Genomic DNA, 18,097 nt, shown 5'->3' on the forward strand with positions numbered 1-18,097 from the left:
GGTGTGACATTCATAGAAGTGTTATTCATGTGATATATGTAGTCTCTAAAATTCTAAAAAAGTGGAAGTTTATGAGAACAGCAGGCCTCTCTTACAGTATGACACTTAAAATACTAGAGTATAAGATTAAAACAGCAGTAAAGTTGACTTTCTAGAAGGGGAGAGATGGAATTGGAAGTATTAACAATTTGAAGGTTCTTTTCTGATTCTAGTAAATGTTTTGGTAATACTCTTGTGGATATCAAGCTGCATGAACCAGCTGCAACAAAAAGATGCCTTTGAGTTAGCAGAGAGGGATTGTGGAGACATGTATTTCGGTAGGGTGTTTTTGTGTGTGTTCTGTAGCCTGCATGCACAAACAGTAGAAACCCAGATATAACCAGGGTGCTTTTCTGAAAGACCCTAATGTGGTAGAGTTAGAGCCTGCTGTATATAACGTACATATTAATTAAAAAAAAAATCTTGAGAGGCAGATGGGTAAAGAGCGTGATGCCAGACATCGCCTGCATCTCCTCATTTGTATGCCTGTTTTCTTGGGACTCTCCGGTGATCTTCTACTTGAACAAAGCTTTGGAGTACAAAACTAAACTTTAATTCTGAGTGGGTTCAGTTGAATGTGGCAAGCACAAAACATGGCTAAATGAGAAAACCTAATGCAGGCAAGTCTTCCAGGAAGTCTCCAATCTGAGGAGTCAGACTTCTGTTTCCTGGAAAAGTGTGAGCATTGTCTTAACATTTACTTAAAGGAAGGAGTCTCTCCAGGTGGCTTTATCCAGTTTGTTTTCAGGAAGAGAAAAGCACAAGGTGTTTCACAAATGAAGTGCTTTTATCATCTATTTATTGATTTTATTTATTTAAATTTTTAAAAAGACAGTGTATATACATATAGTAGTTCATTACCATACTTTTCTTAATGCATTGAGTGATGTGTCAGGCTTTTACACAGGAACTAGCCAGCGTCCCCAAATAATTTTGCAGCTGCAGTCCAGTCCTTGAGGATGAGTCATGATTCCACACACTGAATAATAGATTGAAGTACATAGGAGAGCCTTCCTGAAGTGCATTTACTTAGGAGTTGATGATGTAAATGTAGATGATCATACGTGGTATTCCAAAATACATATTCTGGCTGACAGATGTTTTCAGTTAAGTTTCATTCAAGGTAAAGTAAAAGTCCTACGGGATGAAGTTCTAGACCCTTTTCCTCAAATAGTGTGGACTTGTTCTGGCTTTCTGTCTTTTAAAATGAAGCAGATAGGGTGGGGAAAATACCACGTGTTGTCTTGCTGTGTGTTGGTTTCTACCTAACAGTCACTGGAGCAGTCAGGAACAAAAGCCTCAAGCAGATGTCTTTGAGCATGCTGGTGCCAGTTCTTTCATGGGTTCCATAGATCCTTTTCATTGAAGTATCTTGGTTTCAGCTTTGGTCAGTTGTATCTTGGATGTTTTCTAATAGAGATATTTCCCAGAGTGAAATGCAGGCCTTGGATATCATTCCTACAGTGGATCCAAGTGTGGCTTGAGAGTGGTGCAGGGTTCTTGTTGCATCTTTAAACATGGTAGCAGAATACTTGATTGCTCCCAGTATTAGCCATAGAGAATAGCTGGAGGGTGAGGATTGTTCTCCTTTGCTTTGCAAAACATTGTTGGAAATTTGTTTCTTCAGGGGCGCGTAAACAGGCCCAGCTAGTAAATGACTGTGGGGAAATACTGATGCTGAAAATGCAGTCCAACTGGTAGTAGGCTACTGACTTGTATTTTCTTGGAAGTGAGTGATTCCTCTTACTTCCACTACCTAGAAGGTTGGAAGGTTGCAAGGAGAGATACACATTGATGTATCAGAAAGTAGGAGACAAATACTAAATTTTAATTGCTATTGAAACAATGAAATTGAGCAGTGGTATTGGTGTGACTGGGAGATGTGGATGCTATACCTTTTTTTTTCCTCTTTTTCTCCCCTTTTAGGAGGGCTTTTGAGCTGCCGCTCTGCTGCTGAACAGCATGCAGTCCTTTCGGGAGCAAAGTAGTTACCACGGAAACCAGCAGAGCTACCCGCAGGAAGTGCACGGTTCATCCCGACTGGAAGAGTTCAGCCCCCGCCAGCAGGCCCAGATGTTCCAGAGCTTTGGGGGAGGTGCTGGTGGTGGACGTCGTGGAGCAACAGGAGCCTCTACAGCAATGCCTGGTGAGAGCTCTGGCCATCAGAGCTACCAAGGTTTCAGAAAAGAAGCAGGAGAGTTTTACTATATGGCTGCCAACAAAGATCCAGTGGCGTCAGGAGGCCAGCAGCCACCTCAGCGCAGGCCTTCTGGACCGGTACAGAGCTATGGGCCCCCTCAAGGGAGTAGCTTTGGGAGTCAGTATGGGAGTGAGGGACATGTGGGCCAGTTTCAAACACAGCACTCGGCCCTTGGGGGTGTATCCCACTATCAACAGGATTATCCTGGTCCTTTTTCTCCAGGGAGTGCCCAGTATCAGCAGCAGGCTTCTAGCCAGCAGCAGCAGGTGCAGCAGCTGAGACAGCAGATCTATCAGTCTCATCAGCCTTTACCCCAGGCTTCCAGCCAGTCTGCTTCTAGCACCTCACACTTGCAGCCAATGCAGCGTCCATCCACCCTGCCTTCCTCTGCTTCTGGGTACCAGTTACGAGTGGGTCAGTTCAGCCAACACTACCAGCCACCTTCGTCGTCATCCTCCTCCTCTTTCCCTTCCCCGCAGCGTTTTGGCCAGTCAGGACAGAATTATGATGGAAGCTACAGCGTGAATTCTGGGTCGCAGTATGAAGGCCATGCTGTGGGTTCCAATGCACAGGCGTATGGGACCCAGTCAAACTACAGCTTTCAGACTCAACCAATGAAAAGCTTTGAGCAGTCTAAGCTGCCCCAAAGCGGGCAGCAGGGGCAGCAGCAACAGCACCCACCTCAGCACGTAATGCAGTATTCAAATGCTGCCACCAAGCTCTCTCTTCAAAGTCAAGTGGGACAGTACAGCCAGACTGAAGTTCCTGTAAGGTCCCCGATGCAGTTCCACCAAAACTTCAGTCCAATCTCTAATCCATCTCCTGCTGCATCTGTGGTTCAGTCTCCAAGCTGCAGCTCTACCCCTTCTCCACTCATGCCAGGTGGAGAAAATCTCCAGTGTGGGCAAGGCAACATGTCCATGGGTTCTAGAAACCGAATCCTGCAGATGATGCCTCAGCTTAGTCCTACACCATCTATGATGCCAAGCCCTAATGCTCATGCAGGGGGATTCAAGGGGTTTGGGCTGGAAGGACTGCAGGAAAAAAGGCTCACAGATCCAGGGCTGAGCAGCTTGAGTGCTCTGAGTTCTCAAGTGGCCAATCTGCCCAACACAGTGCAGCACATGTTGCTCTCCGATGCCTTGGCACCTCAGAAAAAAAGTTCCAAAAGGTCCTCCTCTTCAAAGAAGGCTGACAGCTGCACCAACTCGGAAGGCTCCTCCCAGGCAGAGGAGCAACTTAAGTCTCCCCTGGCCGAGTCCCTTGATGGTGGCTGTTCCAGTAGTTCAGAGGATCATGGGGAAAGGGTGAGACAGCTGAGTGGCCAGAGCACCAGCTCAGACACCACTTACAAAGGGGGTAACTTAGAGAGATCCAACTCCTCACCAGCACAAGGCTCTCAGAATGACCCATCAAAACTCAGTAGCAGCCCTGCAGCTAGGGAGGATGTGGCCTCCCCTGATGGGAAGGAAGCGGTGGTGGCTGTGGAAAATGCCCCAAAAGTGAATGAAAAGGCAGTTGGGGTGATTGTCTCCCGGGAAGCCATGGCAGGAAGAGTAGAAAAGTCAGGTGGACAAGATAAACCTGCACAGGATGATGCTTCCGCAGCTACTCAGGCACCAGCTAGTGCTAGTGGAGCAAAAGAAGCTGGGCATGCAGGGACACAGCCAGAAACTCAAGGAGGAAGTAAAGGGAGCAAAAGTGGCGATAACACTAACCATAATGGAGAGGGGAACAGCCAGCCTGGTCATGCAGTTGTTGGGCCAAATTTTCCTGCAAGAACAGAACCGTCCAAATCTCCTGGCAGTTTAAGATACAGTTACAAGGATAATATAGCAGCTGGTATACAGAGAAATATTGGTAGCTTTCCACAGTATCCTTCTGGTCAAGAAAAGGGCGATTTTCCAGGGCACAGTGAGCGCAAAGGCCGGAATGAGAAGTTTCCTAGCCTCCTACAGGAGGTCTTACAGGGGTACCACCATCATCCAGACAGAAGGTATTCTAGGAACGCACAAGAGCATTCTGGGATGGCTGGGAGTTTGGAGGGAGCCATGAGGCCCAATATCTTAATTAGTCAAACCAATGAATTGACCAATAGAGGACTCTTAAATAAAAGCATGGGGTCTCTCCTGGAAGGCCCTCACTGGGGTCCCTGGGATAGGAAATCTAGCAGTGCAGCTCCTGACATGAAGCAGATAAATCTAGCTGATTACCCTATTGCTAGAAAGTTTGATGTGGAGTCTCAGTCTTCTGCCCATGAAGGGGGAGCACTCTCAGAGAGGAGATCAGTGATCTGTGACATATCTCCATTAAGGCAACTTGTCAGAGATCCTGGCCCTCACCCAATGGGGCACATGGGTCCTGAGGCCAGAAGTGGAAGGAGTGAACGTCTTGCCCCTGGCTTGAGCCAGTCAGTAATACTCCCTGGTGGTTTAGTATCCATGGAAACAAAGATGAAAGCTCACAGTGGGCAAATAAAAGAAGAAGATTTTGAACAGTCAAAGAGCTCAGCTAGTCTCAATAATAAAAAAACAGGAGACCATTGTCATCCTGCTGGCATCAAGCATGAATCTTTCCGAGGCAATGCTAGCCCTGGAGCTGCAGTCTCTGATGCTGCTCCAGACTACATTCCCCAGCAGGACAGCAGATCAACGCAGATGAGACGAGCACCTGGCAGAACTGGAAGCAGCAGGGGTAAATCACCTTCTCAATTTCAGGATCTTGCTGATAAGCTGAAAATGTCACCAGGCAGAAGCAGAGGCCCAGGGACAGATCTGCATCACATGAACCCACACATGACACTCTCTGAAAGAGTTAACAGGGGTTCGTTGCATTCTGCTTACCCTCAGAATTCAGAAGGCCCGTCTTTGGCTTCAGCATATCACACAAATGCTAGGCCTCATGCTTTTGGTGACCCTAACCAGAGTTTAAATTCCCAGTATCATTACAAGAGACAGATATACCAGCAACAGCAAGAAGAATACAAAGATTGGGCAAGCAGCACTGCTCAGGGTGTGATTGCTGCAGCTCAGCACAGGCAGGAAGGAGCAAGGAAGAGCCCAAGACAACAGCAGTTTCTGGAAAGAGTAAGGAGTCCCTTAAAAAATGACAAGGATGGAATGATGTACCTTCAGGGTAGCTCTTACCATGATACTGGAAGCCAGGAAGCTGGGCGCTGTGTTATGGGGAGTGACAGTACTCAGAGCAAATGCACCGAGCTGAAACATGGCAACCAGAAGTTGCAGCATCACGATTCTGGTTGGGACCTCTCTCGGCAAACTTCTCCTGCCAAAAGCAGTGGCCCTCTCGGAGCAGCCAACCAAAAAAGATTTTGCCCTCAAGAAAGCGATGGGCATCGACGAGAGGAATCTGCAGATTTGCCTAAGCCTAGTAATGCTATGCTCAGGCTCCCTGGCCAGGAAGACCAGTCTCCTCAAAATCCATTAATTATGAGGAGGCGAGTCCGTTCTTTCATCTCGCCTATCCCTACCAAAAGACAGCCACAGGATATGAAGAACAGTGGCAGTGAAGATAAAGGGCGATTGATGACTTCAGCAAAAGAAGGAGCTGATAAAACGTACAACTCCTATGCCCATTCATCTCAAAGCCAAGATGTTGGCAAATCAGTTGCAAAGGGAGATTCCTTCAAGGACCTGCCAAGTCCTGATAATAGGAATTGCCCTGCTGTTTCCCTCACAAGCCCGGCTAAGACCAAAATACTGCCCCCAAGAAAGGGGCGAGGATTAAAACTGGAAGCTATTGTTCAAAAAATTACATCTCCCAATATTAGGAGAAGTGTTTCTACCAACAGTGCTGAAACTGGTGCAGATACTGTCACTCTTGATGACATCCTGTCTCTTAAGAGTGGACCTGAAGGAGGAAGTGTGTCTGGACATGGACCAGAGGCTGAGAAGAGAAAAGGAGAGATGTCAGATCAAGTGGGGCCAGTAAGCCAGGATGCAACTGGTGAAATAACTCTTCCAAGATCTTCAGAAGAGTGGCAAAGCAGTGAGGATGATAAAACCAAGAAAGAGGTCCCTGAAACTGCCAGCGTTGGTAAAGAAGGAGCAGGATCCAGTACAGCACCACCACCTTCTCAGAAGTCAAGTGGTCAGGGAAGGTCTGATGGATCTGTAAGCGGAGCTGGAACTCTGACCTTTTCTGACTCAAAAACAATTTCCCCTTCCAGTATGTTTACTTCTGAACCAAATCCAAAGTCTGAGGAAAAAGATGGAGATGTGACAAACATTTCACCCAAGCCAGATGGTTTCCCTCCAAAGGGGTATTTTCCCTCTGGAAAGAAAAAGGGGAGGCCAATTGGGAGTGTGAACAAGCAGAAGAAGCAGCAACAGCAGCAGCAGCAACTGCCACCACCCCCACCACCCCCACCGGTACCTTCACAGTCTTCAGAAGGGGTAGGTGGTGGTGAGCCAAAGCCGAAGAGGCAAAGGAGGGAGAGGCGAAAGCCTGCAACACAGCCACGGAAGCGGAAGCCTAGACGGGCTGCTCCCATTGTGGAGCCTCAAGAACCAGAGATCAAGCTTAAATATGCTACCCAGTCTGTAGATAAAACTGACTCCAAGAATAAGTCCTTTTTCCCTTATATTCATGTGGTAAACAAGTGTGAATTAGGCGCTGTGTGCACAATCATTAATGCAGAGGAAGAGGAGCAGAACAAATTGGTGAGGGGTCGTAAAGGACAGAGGTCTTCAACACCCCCTCCTAGCAATGCGGAGAGCAAAGTGCTGCCCACCTCAACTTTCATGCTGCAGGGCCCTGTAGTAACAGAGTCTTCTGTCTTAGGGCATCTGGTTTGCTGCCTGTGTGGCAAATGGGCCAGCTATCGTAACATGGGTGACCTCTTTGGTCCTTTCTACCCCCAGGATTACGCAGCCACCTTGCCCAAGAACCCGCCTCCAAAGAGGGCCACAGAAATGCAGAGCAAGGTCAAGGTACGGCACAAAAGTGCTTCTAATGGTTCCAAGACAGATACAGAAGAGGAGGAGGAACAGCAACAACAGAAGGAACAAAGAAGCCTAGCTGCTCATCCCCGCTTTAAGAGGCGGCACCGCTCTGAGGACTGTAGTGGAGCCTCTCGGTCACTTTCAAGGGGAGCTTCTTGTAAAAAAGCAACCACTGATGGTGGCAGTGGTGGTGAAAAGACTCCTTTGGACTCAAAACCCTCTATGCCCACTTCAGAAGGTGGCACTGAGCTGGAGTTACAAATTCCTGAACTACCTCTTGACAGCAATGAATTTTGGGTCCACGAGGGTTGTATTCTCTGGGCCAATGGGATCTACCTGGTCTGTGGCAGGCTCTATGGGCTGCAGGAAGCTGTGGAGATTGCAAGAGAGATGGTGAGTACCTAACCTTACTATACAAAATGATTTGTTTTCATTTGCAATATGTATACCATTTGGAATACCATTTTTCCTTGCTCTTCTCTCATGTCTTAAGCAATCATCTTTCATCGTAAATAAATCTCTAGCGATGTCCTTTTCATGGCCTCGTTTAGATCTCTGCCGTACCTCATCAGACAGATTTTTCAGGCATCAAAAAGCTGGATGCTCATTACCTACTAAAAGTTTTGGATGTCCAAAGGCATCATGACTACAGTGATATTTTTTTCTCTTCATTCTATCCTATTAGATACTTAATATATTCTAGGGCTCTTCTTAGAGTCATACATTGAAAGGACAAGTGGCAGCAGACACAAATTGCACCAAAGAAAATTCCAATTCAGTATTAGGCAAAAAATTTCACAGTGAGGGTGGTCAAGCATTGGATTGAGGGGCAACAATGGAGAAGCTGTGGAATGTATGTTCTTGGAGATGCACAAATGTAACTGGGAAAGGCCCTAAGCAACCCACTTTACCTCTGAAGTTACCTTCAGAGTTGGCTCTGCTTTCAGCAGGGGTCTCTTCCAACCGAAGATGTTATGTGACTGAACTGCATATTATACAACTGTAGGAGAATTTGCAGTTCTTACTGTCATAGTTTAAGCCTAGAGGGCAACTGAGCACCAGGAAGCTGTTTGCTTACTCTTTCCCCCTCAGGGATGGGGAAGAGAAAATAAAACAAAAGGCTTGGGATGGAGATAAGGACAATGAGGGATAACTCACCAATTACGGTCATGGGCAAAAGGCAGACTCCATTGGGAAAGAAAAAGAACATCAATTTAATTTGACCACTGTGACCGCTAATATACCAATCAAACAGAGTAGGAACACCTCCCCCTCTCAGCTTTGCTCCTGGTTTCTCTACTTCCTCCCCCACAGTGGTGCAGAGGGGCAGGGGATGGGGTTGTGGGCAATTCATCACCTGTTGTCTTTGCTGCTCCTTCCTCCTCAGGGGGAGGACTCCTCACACTCCTCCCCTGTTCCAGCATGGGGTCCCTCTCACAGGAGATGGTCCTCTATGAACTTTCTTTGACACGAGTCCTTCTCATGGATTGCAGCTTTTCATAAACTGCTCCGGTGTAGGTCCCTGTCTTGGGTGCAATCCTCCTAGCAACAGACTGCTCCAGCGTGTGGTTCCCGGAGAGTCCTGGCCTTCTTTAGGCTCAGCCACCTGCTCTGGCGTGGGGTCCTCCATGGGCTGCAGGTGGGCATCTGCTCCACTGGTGACCTCCATGGGCTGCAGGGGCACAGCCTGCCCTCCCCCCTGCAGCCCATGGTGAGTCTCTGCTCTGGCACATTTTCCCCCCTCCTGGTTTCCTCAACTTAATTCAGTGTTTTGCACAGGTATTTCCCTCACAACTCCTCTTCCCAGGTTCCCCTTCTTAAATATGTTATCGCAGAGGTGTAGCCACTGTTGCTGATTGGCTCGGCCTCGGCCGGAGGGAGGTCCTGCTCAGAGCCGGGGAAGCTTCAAGAAGCTTCTTACAGGAGCCACTGTTGTGGCCCCCTCCCCCGCTACCAAAACCCCTACCACTCACACAAACTCAACACACTTACAAAATAAGGTGGATAGAGGAAAAATCGCATAGAGGTCTGTAAGCTTCAAGTGAAACATGGATGGGTTTAGTATTGATGAATTCAATACGAACTATACCACAAATCATACAGATAATTGACTTTCTCCAGAATGCGAGTATACAATGAATGAGAAGAAACACGTAAAATTAAAGGAGGGATAAAGCGAGAACTTTGTTCACAGCCACCTGGTTGTAGATGGAGACACTCGCTATTCTTGATTTTGAGACAGAAGCTGACACTTTAAAGTCACGGTTATGTGTGTGTCTTTGCCGTTGTTGGTATGCTGCATCCCTTTATTTATGGTTACCTTTTGCATTATGCTTTCTGTCCTAGGCCATACCATGGAAGAGGCACTAGACCACTTTTTCCTGTTGCCTTCAGATTCTTCCTTTTCTAAACACTGTTCAGATCCAGTTTTCATCTTATCTTCACTCTGTATTGTTACATACAGTGTGCTCGTTTCCTCCCCGTGAGCTTTTTTCTTCATGTTTGATTCCTGGCTCGTTCTGCATTTTCACTCACTGTTCTTTGACAGTAATTACATGCTTCTTTGCCCTAACTTGATTTGGCCTGCATTCTTGTTTCTAGCCTCTCATTAAACAAAGTCAGTTAATTTCATTTGGTTTTCATCTAGCCGTGCCTGCATGCTTGTTCTGATGCAACTGCTGAATTTCTTATCTCTGATAATTGCAAGGTTTCTTTCAGGATCACCACTGTTTGGATTCTGCTTGCAATGTGGCTGTGCTTTCATATGTCTTGTAGTTCACCAGTATTTTGAATTTGGATCGCTTCAGCCTGATTTTCCCTTTTTCCTGTTTTTAGGGTGTGTCTTTCATTTATGATCCTTGTTCTCCCAGTAGTAAATGCCGTCTCTGCAAGTTCTTAAACCATTTGAGTTGTGCTCCAGCAATCCTTTTTTGTGTTCATGTACCTGCAAAGGGGGTATGCCCAGCAGAAATGTGCTATGCTGATAGGCTCTAATCAAACTTGATAAATAGTAGCCTGTTATCCACAACATTTTTATATGGGTTTTGCATGTTGTTTGACATCTAGTTCTTTCTCTGCATGGGATCTTTATGACTTTCTGACTGAATACACTTGGGACTACCCTTTATCACTTTCTTCCAACTATTATGATCATCTCCTTGTCACAAATAGAATTTTTTTTTCCTCCTCTTCTTAACCCTTTCATCTGCCCTTATTGGCACCATATAAGAACATCTCCTTATCTCCCTTGAACCTTGTGTCCTTTCTCTCTACCTCTTTCCTTTAATCACTTGCTCAACTCCTAGCTTTTCTTTTCCCTCATAGTACCTGTAGACATGAGTGTTTCCTGTTTTTTGGGGGGTTTTTTTTGGTTTTTTTTTTTAAAGTGTACAAAATGCCTGTGGTCTCTCTTGCCTTTTCAACTACCTCTTAATTTCCTTTCCCCTTTTTCATCTCAAAATTCTTTGAATGCATTGTTTGAGGCTCTTGTCCTCCACAGCAGCTTCGATTGTGCTCTACTACAATTGCAATCAGTGTTTACAGTGATCTCTTCCCAGCTAAGCTTCAGATCCAGTACTTGATTTTCCTTTCCCTGTCAGCTACATTTGTCACTATCAGCTGTGCTGCTCTTGGAGTGTTGTTCCACCTTTGTTTCCCATCTGTGTCCTCTTTTGATTACCTCCTTTCTTTCCACTGTTCTTTGCAGAGGCTGTTGTTCATTACTCCCAGATTTCTGTTTGGGGTTTGCTGAAGTTCTGTTTGTGCTTTCCTTCCCTTTATCATGGAATACCATGCCTTTGGGGTAGTTTTTGGTAATCCAGTCACTTTTTTCCAGTCTTGTAGAGCTTCCTTTTTGCTCCAGATTCATGTTCTTCTGCCACGAACTAAAAATTGTTCTTGAACTCATTGTGAGTTCTCAGATTCTCACTTTAAAATGTGCCTTTTGCTTAATCCTTAATCCATTGTCTGCCATCTTGTCCTGATTTTCCTGTCACTTAGATTTGCAATCTCATTTGATTTTAAAGTTATTTCTACCTAATCCTTCCTCTTTAAGGCTGTAAGAAATACTGCTTACTTTCTGCGTCTGCGAAGTAATATGTAGCCTTTCAGTGCTCTCCACTGTTCTGTCTGGGTCCAGTTTTAATCTAGTTATAAGACTCTGAACTTTCAGAGGCAGGGACCATTTTCTTGTGTGTGCTTTGTTTTGTTACACCTTACTCAAACACAGTAACAGGTGTCCTAGCTGAATGCTGAGCTCTTCTGTGTTACATCCATAAGAGTAATCCATCCTTCTCTTTCACCTCTTGTCACAAATAATGGAATAGGTTTTCTCCTAGCATTATCCTTTTCCTTAACCTTTTTATCCTATTATAGCAAACTGTAATGCTGTATTTTTCTCTGGAAGCAGTATATCCTTCCCCCTTCAGTTAAGAGAGGGTTACATGCAACACAAAGATGGTAGTCAGGGTATTCAGAGGTGTACCTGCCAGAAGCCATCCCCAGGCAGTGGAAAGGCTCCATATGAACTAGACTTTTTTGCCCTGCTGCCTGAGGATAGCCTTCTGGCTCAGACAGCTGATTTCTTATGCTTGTTGCATATGCTTTTTCTTTACCTCTTCCTTGCTTTGCAAGTGCATTTTCTTTTTGTTCCCTCTGACATGCAGTTCATCAGTGTTAGTGCCCTGGAAAAGCAGATGTGCAAAACATGTCGCTGCTTGCTAACAGGAGAGAGTAGACAGACGTGCGCACAAGCATGCAGGAGTCTAGGTCTTAGATTTGGTCTAGGGTAAGGAAAGGCATTAGTTTATGGTATATGAAGGGTCATGAGCCTGGAAGTAAATAATTCATGTATGTAACGCATTCTGTGCAAATGAAATACTGCCAGATTAAAAATCTATGTAAACTGTTTATAATACCCACAAAGGGCAAATGTGCACCAAATTTAAACTGAATCCATACCATTGAGTTGAAATGCTTTCTTTAGAGATCTGACTCCATTGTTGTTGCTTATGCAGCATCCTAGTATAGAACTAAGAAACTTAAACTTCTGGTCAAAGGCCATAAACCATCGAACTGTCATGTAGAGGTAGTGGCATAAGTAACCCATCCTGCATTTCTTCTTCTCACACAAACTCACCTGTTTTATCTCATGTGGAAGCTTATTACAGTTTTTTTTTCTTTTCCCCTAAACACCTCTGTTTCTCATTTTCCTTCTAGAATCGGAAAGGAATTTGAAGCATTTTTCTTGCTATGTTAAGTTTTCTGTTTTCTTACATGAATAAACATCTGTGTATTACTGGAGTTTTTTGAGAACAACCCCATAGTCAATCTCAAGGAAGGTTTAGAATGTACGTGGGGTTGCTCAAAGATCAGCTTGTACCAGATGCTCTAGAAGAATTTGAAATGAGAAGGTATTCTCATAAAAAGGTTTATCAAACTGTGATGTGACTTTCCTGAGCTTTGATCTTTCCTTAAAGTCTGATTTCGCCCTAGACCAAAAATGGTGTGAATGTATTATCTTCTAAGCAGCAATCCAGCTGGTTTCCAAAGTGGTGTAATCTGCCTTTCTCGAAGGCAAAAAGATGTTCCTCTTACTCTGGCTGCTCTAGAAGTCTGCTTGGTTCTGAGAGGGTGAATACCTGATTGGATTAATTGGGCTACTTCAGATGCAGAATGGCTTAATCCTTCTCCTTATTTTGAGGTTCAAATTAGATACCCCAGTGGATGGACCTACCTGCCAAGAAGTTTGTCTTTCTCTCTTAAACTGCTTGTTAAACCATAGTAAGGGGTGTTAACTGGCCTTCTTGCAGTTAGAGATTTGTGGTTCCAAGGCTAATGAAATCTTGTACTGGAAAAATGCTGTCTCTCTAGTGCTGGATGATCCTGTTGCCTATAAAACGCTTTCTTTCGAATATTGAAGGTGGCCAGACACCAGGTTTAGGTAAATTAGATTATAAGTGATTTGGGATAAGATCTTTGCTTTATGATACTAAGAATCTTACAGCAGGTATTCCTGCACCAGCTTTGAAAATATATCCATATTCTTCCTCTGGAAATTTTTTGGTGTCTCTTCTTAGGCATGTCAACCATTTCTTTGCATTTATAGATTTGGAAAACTAACAGCTGCATGCATTTTGCTATAAATACCTTTAAGGAAATGGTTTCCTGTCTTGTTTATCTTCTCATTGTTTTCCTGTTCATGAGAAACTCATTTTCATGCAAGCTGAAATCTTGGTTACCTTTGAAACTGGCAAAATTATGGAGTCATTTTGGTAGTTGTCAGCAGATTTAATGTTCAAAACAATTGATAGTCTTTATTCTCAGTATTAAATTTAAGAAGCTCTAAGTGAAGAGAAGAACAATGCAGAGAACAGTCTTTGTGTTGAGTTGCAGAATCCAAGAAGATAGTTCCACCATTGTTTTCTAAAAAGCTGTTCACTAGGAGGTGATACGCTGTTTTGTGGAAACTTTTTTATAAAACACCTTTTTTCCAAGACACAGGTTCGGGCCTAGCACATGTGTTACTTCTTTCTGGGGTTTTTTTGGTTTGGTGTCAGTTGTCTGTTGCACCTCCCCCTACCCCCACAGTCAGAATCGACCTTGCTGAAGGTAAATGTAGCTTTTGGTTCTGCTGAGGGTGCTCTGTGAAAGGAAAACTTGTTTATCCAAAGATCTCTTTTAAAAGGTCTAAAGAATTTAATGCTTTTCTCATCAAACTGCTTCATTCCCAGCTTGAGTAATCTTTTAATCCTTACACATGGAAAGAAGTCCTTCGAACCTGTTTCCTATGCTGCTGCTTGTTGAAAGAATCATCTTGGGCTTCAGTCAGAAGAACTTCAGAGTAACAAGCAATGAAGAGCAAAATCTGTCCGTTGATCTACGGTATAATGGAAGGAGATTCTGGGCTTTCTTTCACCAATCTGGAATTTTGTCTGTCCAACTCTCCATGGATTATCTTTCAAAGCCTGTTGTTTACCTAAAGAGGAGAAATCTACCTGCTTTAGGACTGTTAACAAAGCTGTTCAGAAAGTCAGACGGACTTTGGAGAAGGTTCTTAAAAACCACATACGGGCTCACAGAAGTTCAGAACCTAAATGCATGTCTCGTTCTTTGCAAATTGATACTTGGATACTTGGATTTTTCATTACTGTTGGGCAGTGGCAACTTTCTGGCTCATGTTGAGTGTGCCTTTGTTAGTTTGTAGGGCTGGTGGTAGGTTTACATATGCTGTCCAGATTTCAGAGAGAACTGGTTTCACACAGAAAAGTTGTTCTTGACCACTTAAGACTCCTGATAGTTGATCTCCCACAGTATCTTATCTATGGAAATCTGTATCATAGAGGAAATAAGGATTGCCTACCTATAATATTTTGTTTACTCTGTTGCTTTCACAGAACCATTTTCTTTTGTTTACCATTCTGGACCCTAGCTGTAAATTGGGTAAAGAAAAGTGCCTAGAGGGATCACTAGGAATTAAGCTATTTATATTCTCAGATTTGGGAAATCAAAGCCTAACAAAAATGCTCCCACACTCTGTAAGTAATTGCTTTTAAAAGGTTCCTAACTGACTAATCAAATGCCTAAGCTAGGGAATCAGTATGAACTGAGAAAATTGTGGAAGGTTAGCTACTTCTGGGAAAACAAAGCAAAACTGTTTCTAGCTGCAGAAACCTGAGTAGTATATTACCATGAGTCTAAAGATGCCAGTTTATTCTGAATGTCTCATCTGGCACAGGTGTGCTTTATCCCTAAGCCAGGCTGGGAGTGAGTTGCTGTCAAGAGGGGTGATCCTACTTTATCCTCTTTGCAAGCTGCTTGCTCCCTCTGTTTCCCTTGTGCTAGATCTACCAACTGTGGGTTTGCACAGTGGGTTGACTTTTACCTAGCTAATCCCTCAGAAAACTACCTTGGAGTGGGGGATCTTTGTGCCAGGTCAGCCATCTGAATCCGCTTACTTTCTGAACCATGTTTGCTGCATCTGACAGGGAGAGCCCTTTCCACTGATAATTATAACAATTAGATCAAGTTAGCCGTAACACAAAATTGTGCCTGGGTGACACCACCACTTGAAAGTGTTTTAGGCCCACAGTGCTACTGCTTCTAAGTATTGGGAGATCAATGCTGACCTTTTATTCATTATCCTTCTTTTTAGAGAAGAAAAAAGTGCAGAACCTGACATATTTTTTTTTCTTTTTTCTTTTTTTTTTTTGCCTTGAAAAAGCCCCTCAAGTCAAGTTCTGCATCAGGTCAAGGTTCAGCTGAAATAATAATCTGCTGCTTCAAAGACCACATGCCTGACAAACACAGGAAGGAAAACCTGTGTTTCTTACACCCAGGTCTGTAATAGTAGGGAGAAATTTCCAGAGTAGGGAGAAGTGATATCGGAGCTTGTTAATTTTTCACTGTGGGGAAAGGGAAACCAGTAATGAACTCAAAACCTGCCTGTTAGCAGGTATATTGAGAACATTATGTGCTTATTTTTATCTCTGGCAACAGCTTTTAGTATGCTTTAACCCTTCAAGTGAGGAGCGCTATAGAATCTTGAGGCATCTTCTACAATTTCAGTTAAAGTGATTGAGTTCTTGGTTTTCATTGACGGACTGTGTCCAAACACCTGGTTGCCTGAGCTGGAAATGTACTCGCTTTCTTGAAGACAGTCCTTAGTACAGTTAGTTTAACATTCGTTTACATTCCTCGGGAAATGGCAGCATCTTTAATATTCTTCCGCAGTGTTACAAAAATAAGGAAGCATGAAATTTTGGGTGGAGAATTCTGAAAGACAGGCTGAATAATGAACTTCAGATTCAGTGTTCTCAGAAAGGCATTGCCATCTGCTGTGCTACTGAAACTCTCTGTGCTGTCATGACTCCTGGTCTGTAAGAGTGTGCTGCCACAGAGATGAGAACCTGGTAGGAGCCCCTGTTGTATCTCAGTTCATTGCCTTCCTCTGGTAGGGACCTAGAAGTGTGAATGACGGGTGCTACAGCACTTCATAGCTTACAGCAGCTCTGTGTATTGGTATCACAAGCCTCAAATGCTGAAGAGGTGAGTAGACAGAATCTACATCTACATTTCCGATGCATGTATTTCAATATCTTGAGTCATTGGAAGCCATTAGTTACATTTGTGAAATGAAGCTGCCTATCCTTGGCTTTTATTGTGAGTAGAAATCAGGTAAAGCTGGTGCAGTGTATTGGTGATCATGGATTGTAGATGGCAGGAAGTACAGTTTAGTTAAGGTCTCAAACATAACGAGATTGGGAAAAGAGGAAAGACTTCTCCAATTTTGACCTTTTGTATGGGGGCGGAGAGAGCATTAATGGTAGGCAGGGAAGTAATTTCTGTGCATCTTCACTAGCAGACTCCTTTGCCATTAGTTTATCCCAAAGTATGGGCATTATGTCTGTGCTTGCATGTGGTTTTACATTTTACTGTTTGTCTAGCATGTGGAGTGAGGAAAGCGGAAAATAGATTTACTGACAATGGAGCATTGGGAAAGAATAGGATGTTTAATCACTTACATTAGCTGTAGCCAGGAGCACTGGAAACTTGTATGTAAAAAGGAGCTTGCTCATTCCACAGTTGCAGCCTTTCTATAAAGCATCAGGGATCCTTGAAATCTATGTAGAATTTTTGTTTAAAAATACATTTAAGTAACTTTAATTTTGAAGAAGCTCTTTCAAATGTGAATGGGGCCTTCTCTGTGCAGGAGATTTCTAAACAAAGCTTGAGAGCTTTTTGTCTGGCTATCCACAAGCTCACACAGTCTTTTGTAAGATTTAAGTTGCCGGTTACTGTAGAGATGCCAAACTGTTGCTAAATTCTCAATAGTGAGTGAATACAATCTATTTATGTGTCATTTTAGCTTGGGTCTTTTAAGCTGTGCTGGCAAAAAGGTTGTTAAGATTCCCCAAAATTGGGGAGGGGGATTGGGCTGTGTTTTGTTTTGTTAATTTAAACTGAACTTTTTTTTAACTAAGACTAATTCCAGATGGTAGTCAGTTGAATTGTATCCCCTTAACTTCATTAGAAGAATGCTACTAATAACTGTTGAAGGATATTCAAGAACTGAAGTTCAGAATTTTATTCTGCTCCACTCCTCTGTTTAAAATGGCCTATATTTGATTACAATGAGGAGACAATGCAAACCTTAAAAAAAATGCTTTCCCTGATTTTGAAAAAATTGTTTCTTATTAATCTTTCTTTGCTTGTTCAGTTTGATAAGAGGTTAATTTTTGGAGGTAAGAATTCATGTCTTTCTGTTATATAATACTGTATGGATTATTAGAATTATATTCTGTCTTTTGTAAGACCTTTTAAATAAAAAATACAGTTTCTCTGTTTTATTTTTAAAATAAACATTACCCTGAATCCTCTGATCACCAAATAAGCAAAAATAATGCTTCAGCTATACTAATGTTTTACCATTCACAATAAAAAAAAGCTCTTCAAACACTGCCATGCAAACCAAGTTCATAAAAAGCTATATAAGCGTAGTGCTTTGTGCAGTAGCCACGCTGGGGTAGGAATGGTGCATGCAAAACTGAGGCACTTACTGATGGTGGTGTGAGATTTTTTAAAAATACAATACAGAAAGCAGTTTTGAAGCTTTTTTCTTTTCAAAAGTAAATTTTCATCTATCTGCCCATTATAAACCTAGTTATATAACCCCAATATCTTTTTAATTAGAGAAATATGTTCTGAAAGAGGTTAGATTAATTTCCCTAGATTTAGAAAGATGAGTAAAAATAAAACTGAAGTATGATGAGTATTCATGTAATAATTTTAGAAACTACAGCAAAATTAAAACTCAGTTTTTTGCCTTGTTACTCTGTAGAGACAAGAATTGGAGAAAAGTGGTTCTGTCTGTGCTGCGTGCTTTGCCTGAGGTTAT

The 18,097-nt window shown here is 43.3% G+C and overlaps 1 protein-coding gene across 8 annotated transcripts in view; it reads left to right on the top strand.

Annotated features, from left to right (window-relative positions):
* The window catches only part of TCF20 (transcription factor 20), a 132,611-nt gene that overhangs the window by 83,731 nt on the left and 30,783 nt on the right, over nucleotides 1–18,097 (top strand). For 7 of the 8 annotated variants that reach the window (XM_074871004.1, XM_074870998.1, XM_074871001.1 and 4 more), the window contains one exon: nucleotides 1,966–7,596. In XM_074871004.1, coding sequence (XP_074727105.1) covers nucleotides 2,002–7,596 — 5,595 coding nt within the window. In that variant the 5' untranslated portion in view covers nucleotides 1,966–2,001. The remainder of the gene's footprint in view (nucleotides 1–1,965; nucleotides 7,597–18,097) is intronic. The other variant, XM_074871007.1, reaches the window with a different exon arrangement.

The sequence above is a fragment of the Strix uralensis genome, chromosome 5 (genome assembly GCF_047716275.1).
Source record: "Strix uralensis isolate ZFMK-TIS-50842 chromosome 5, bStrUra1, whole genome shotgun sequence".
Lineage (NCBI taxonomy): Eukaryota > Metazoa > Chordata > Aves > Strigiformes > Strigidae > Strix > Strix uralensis.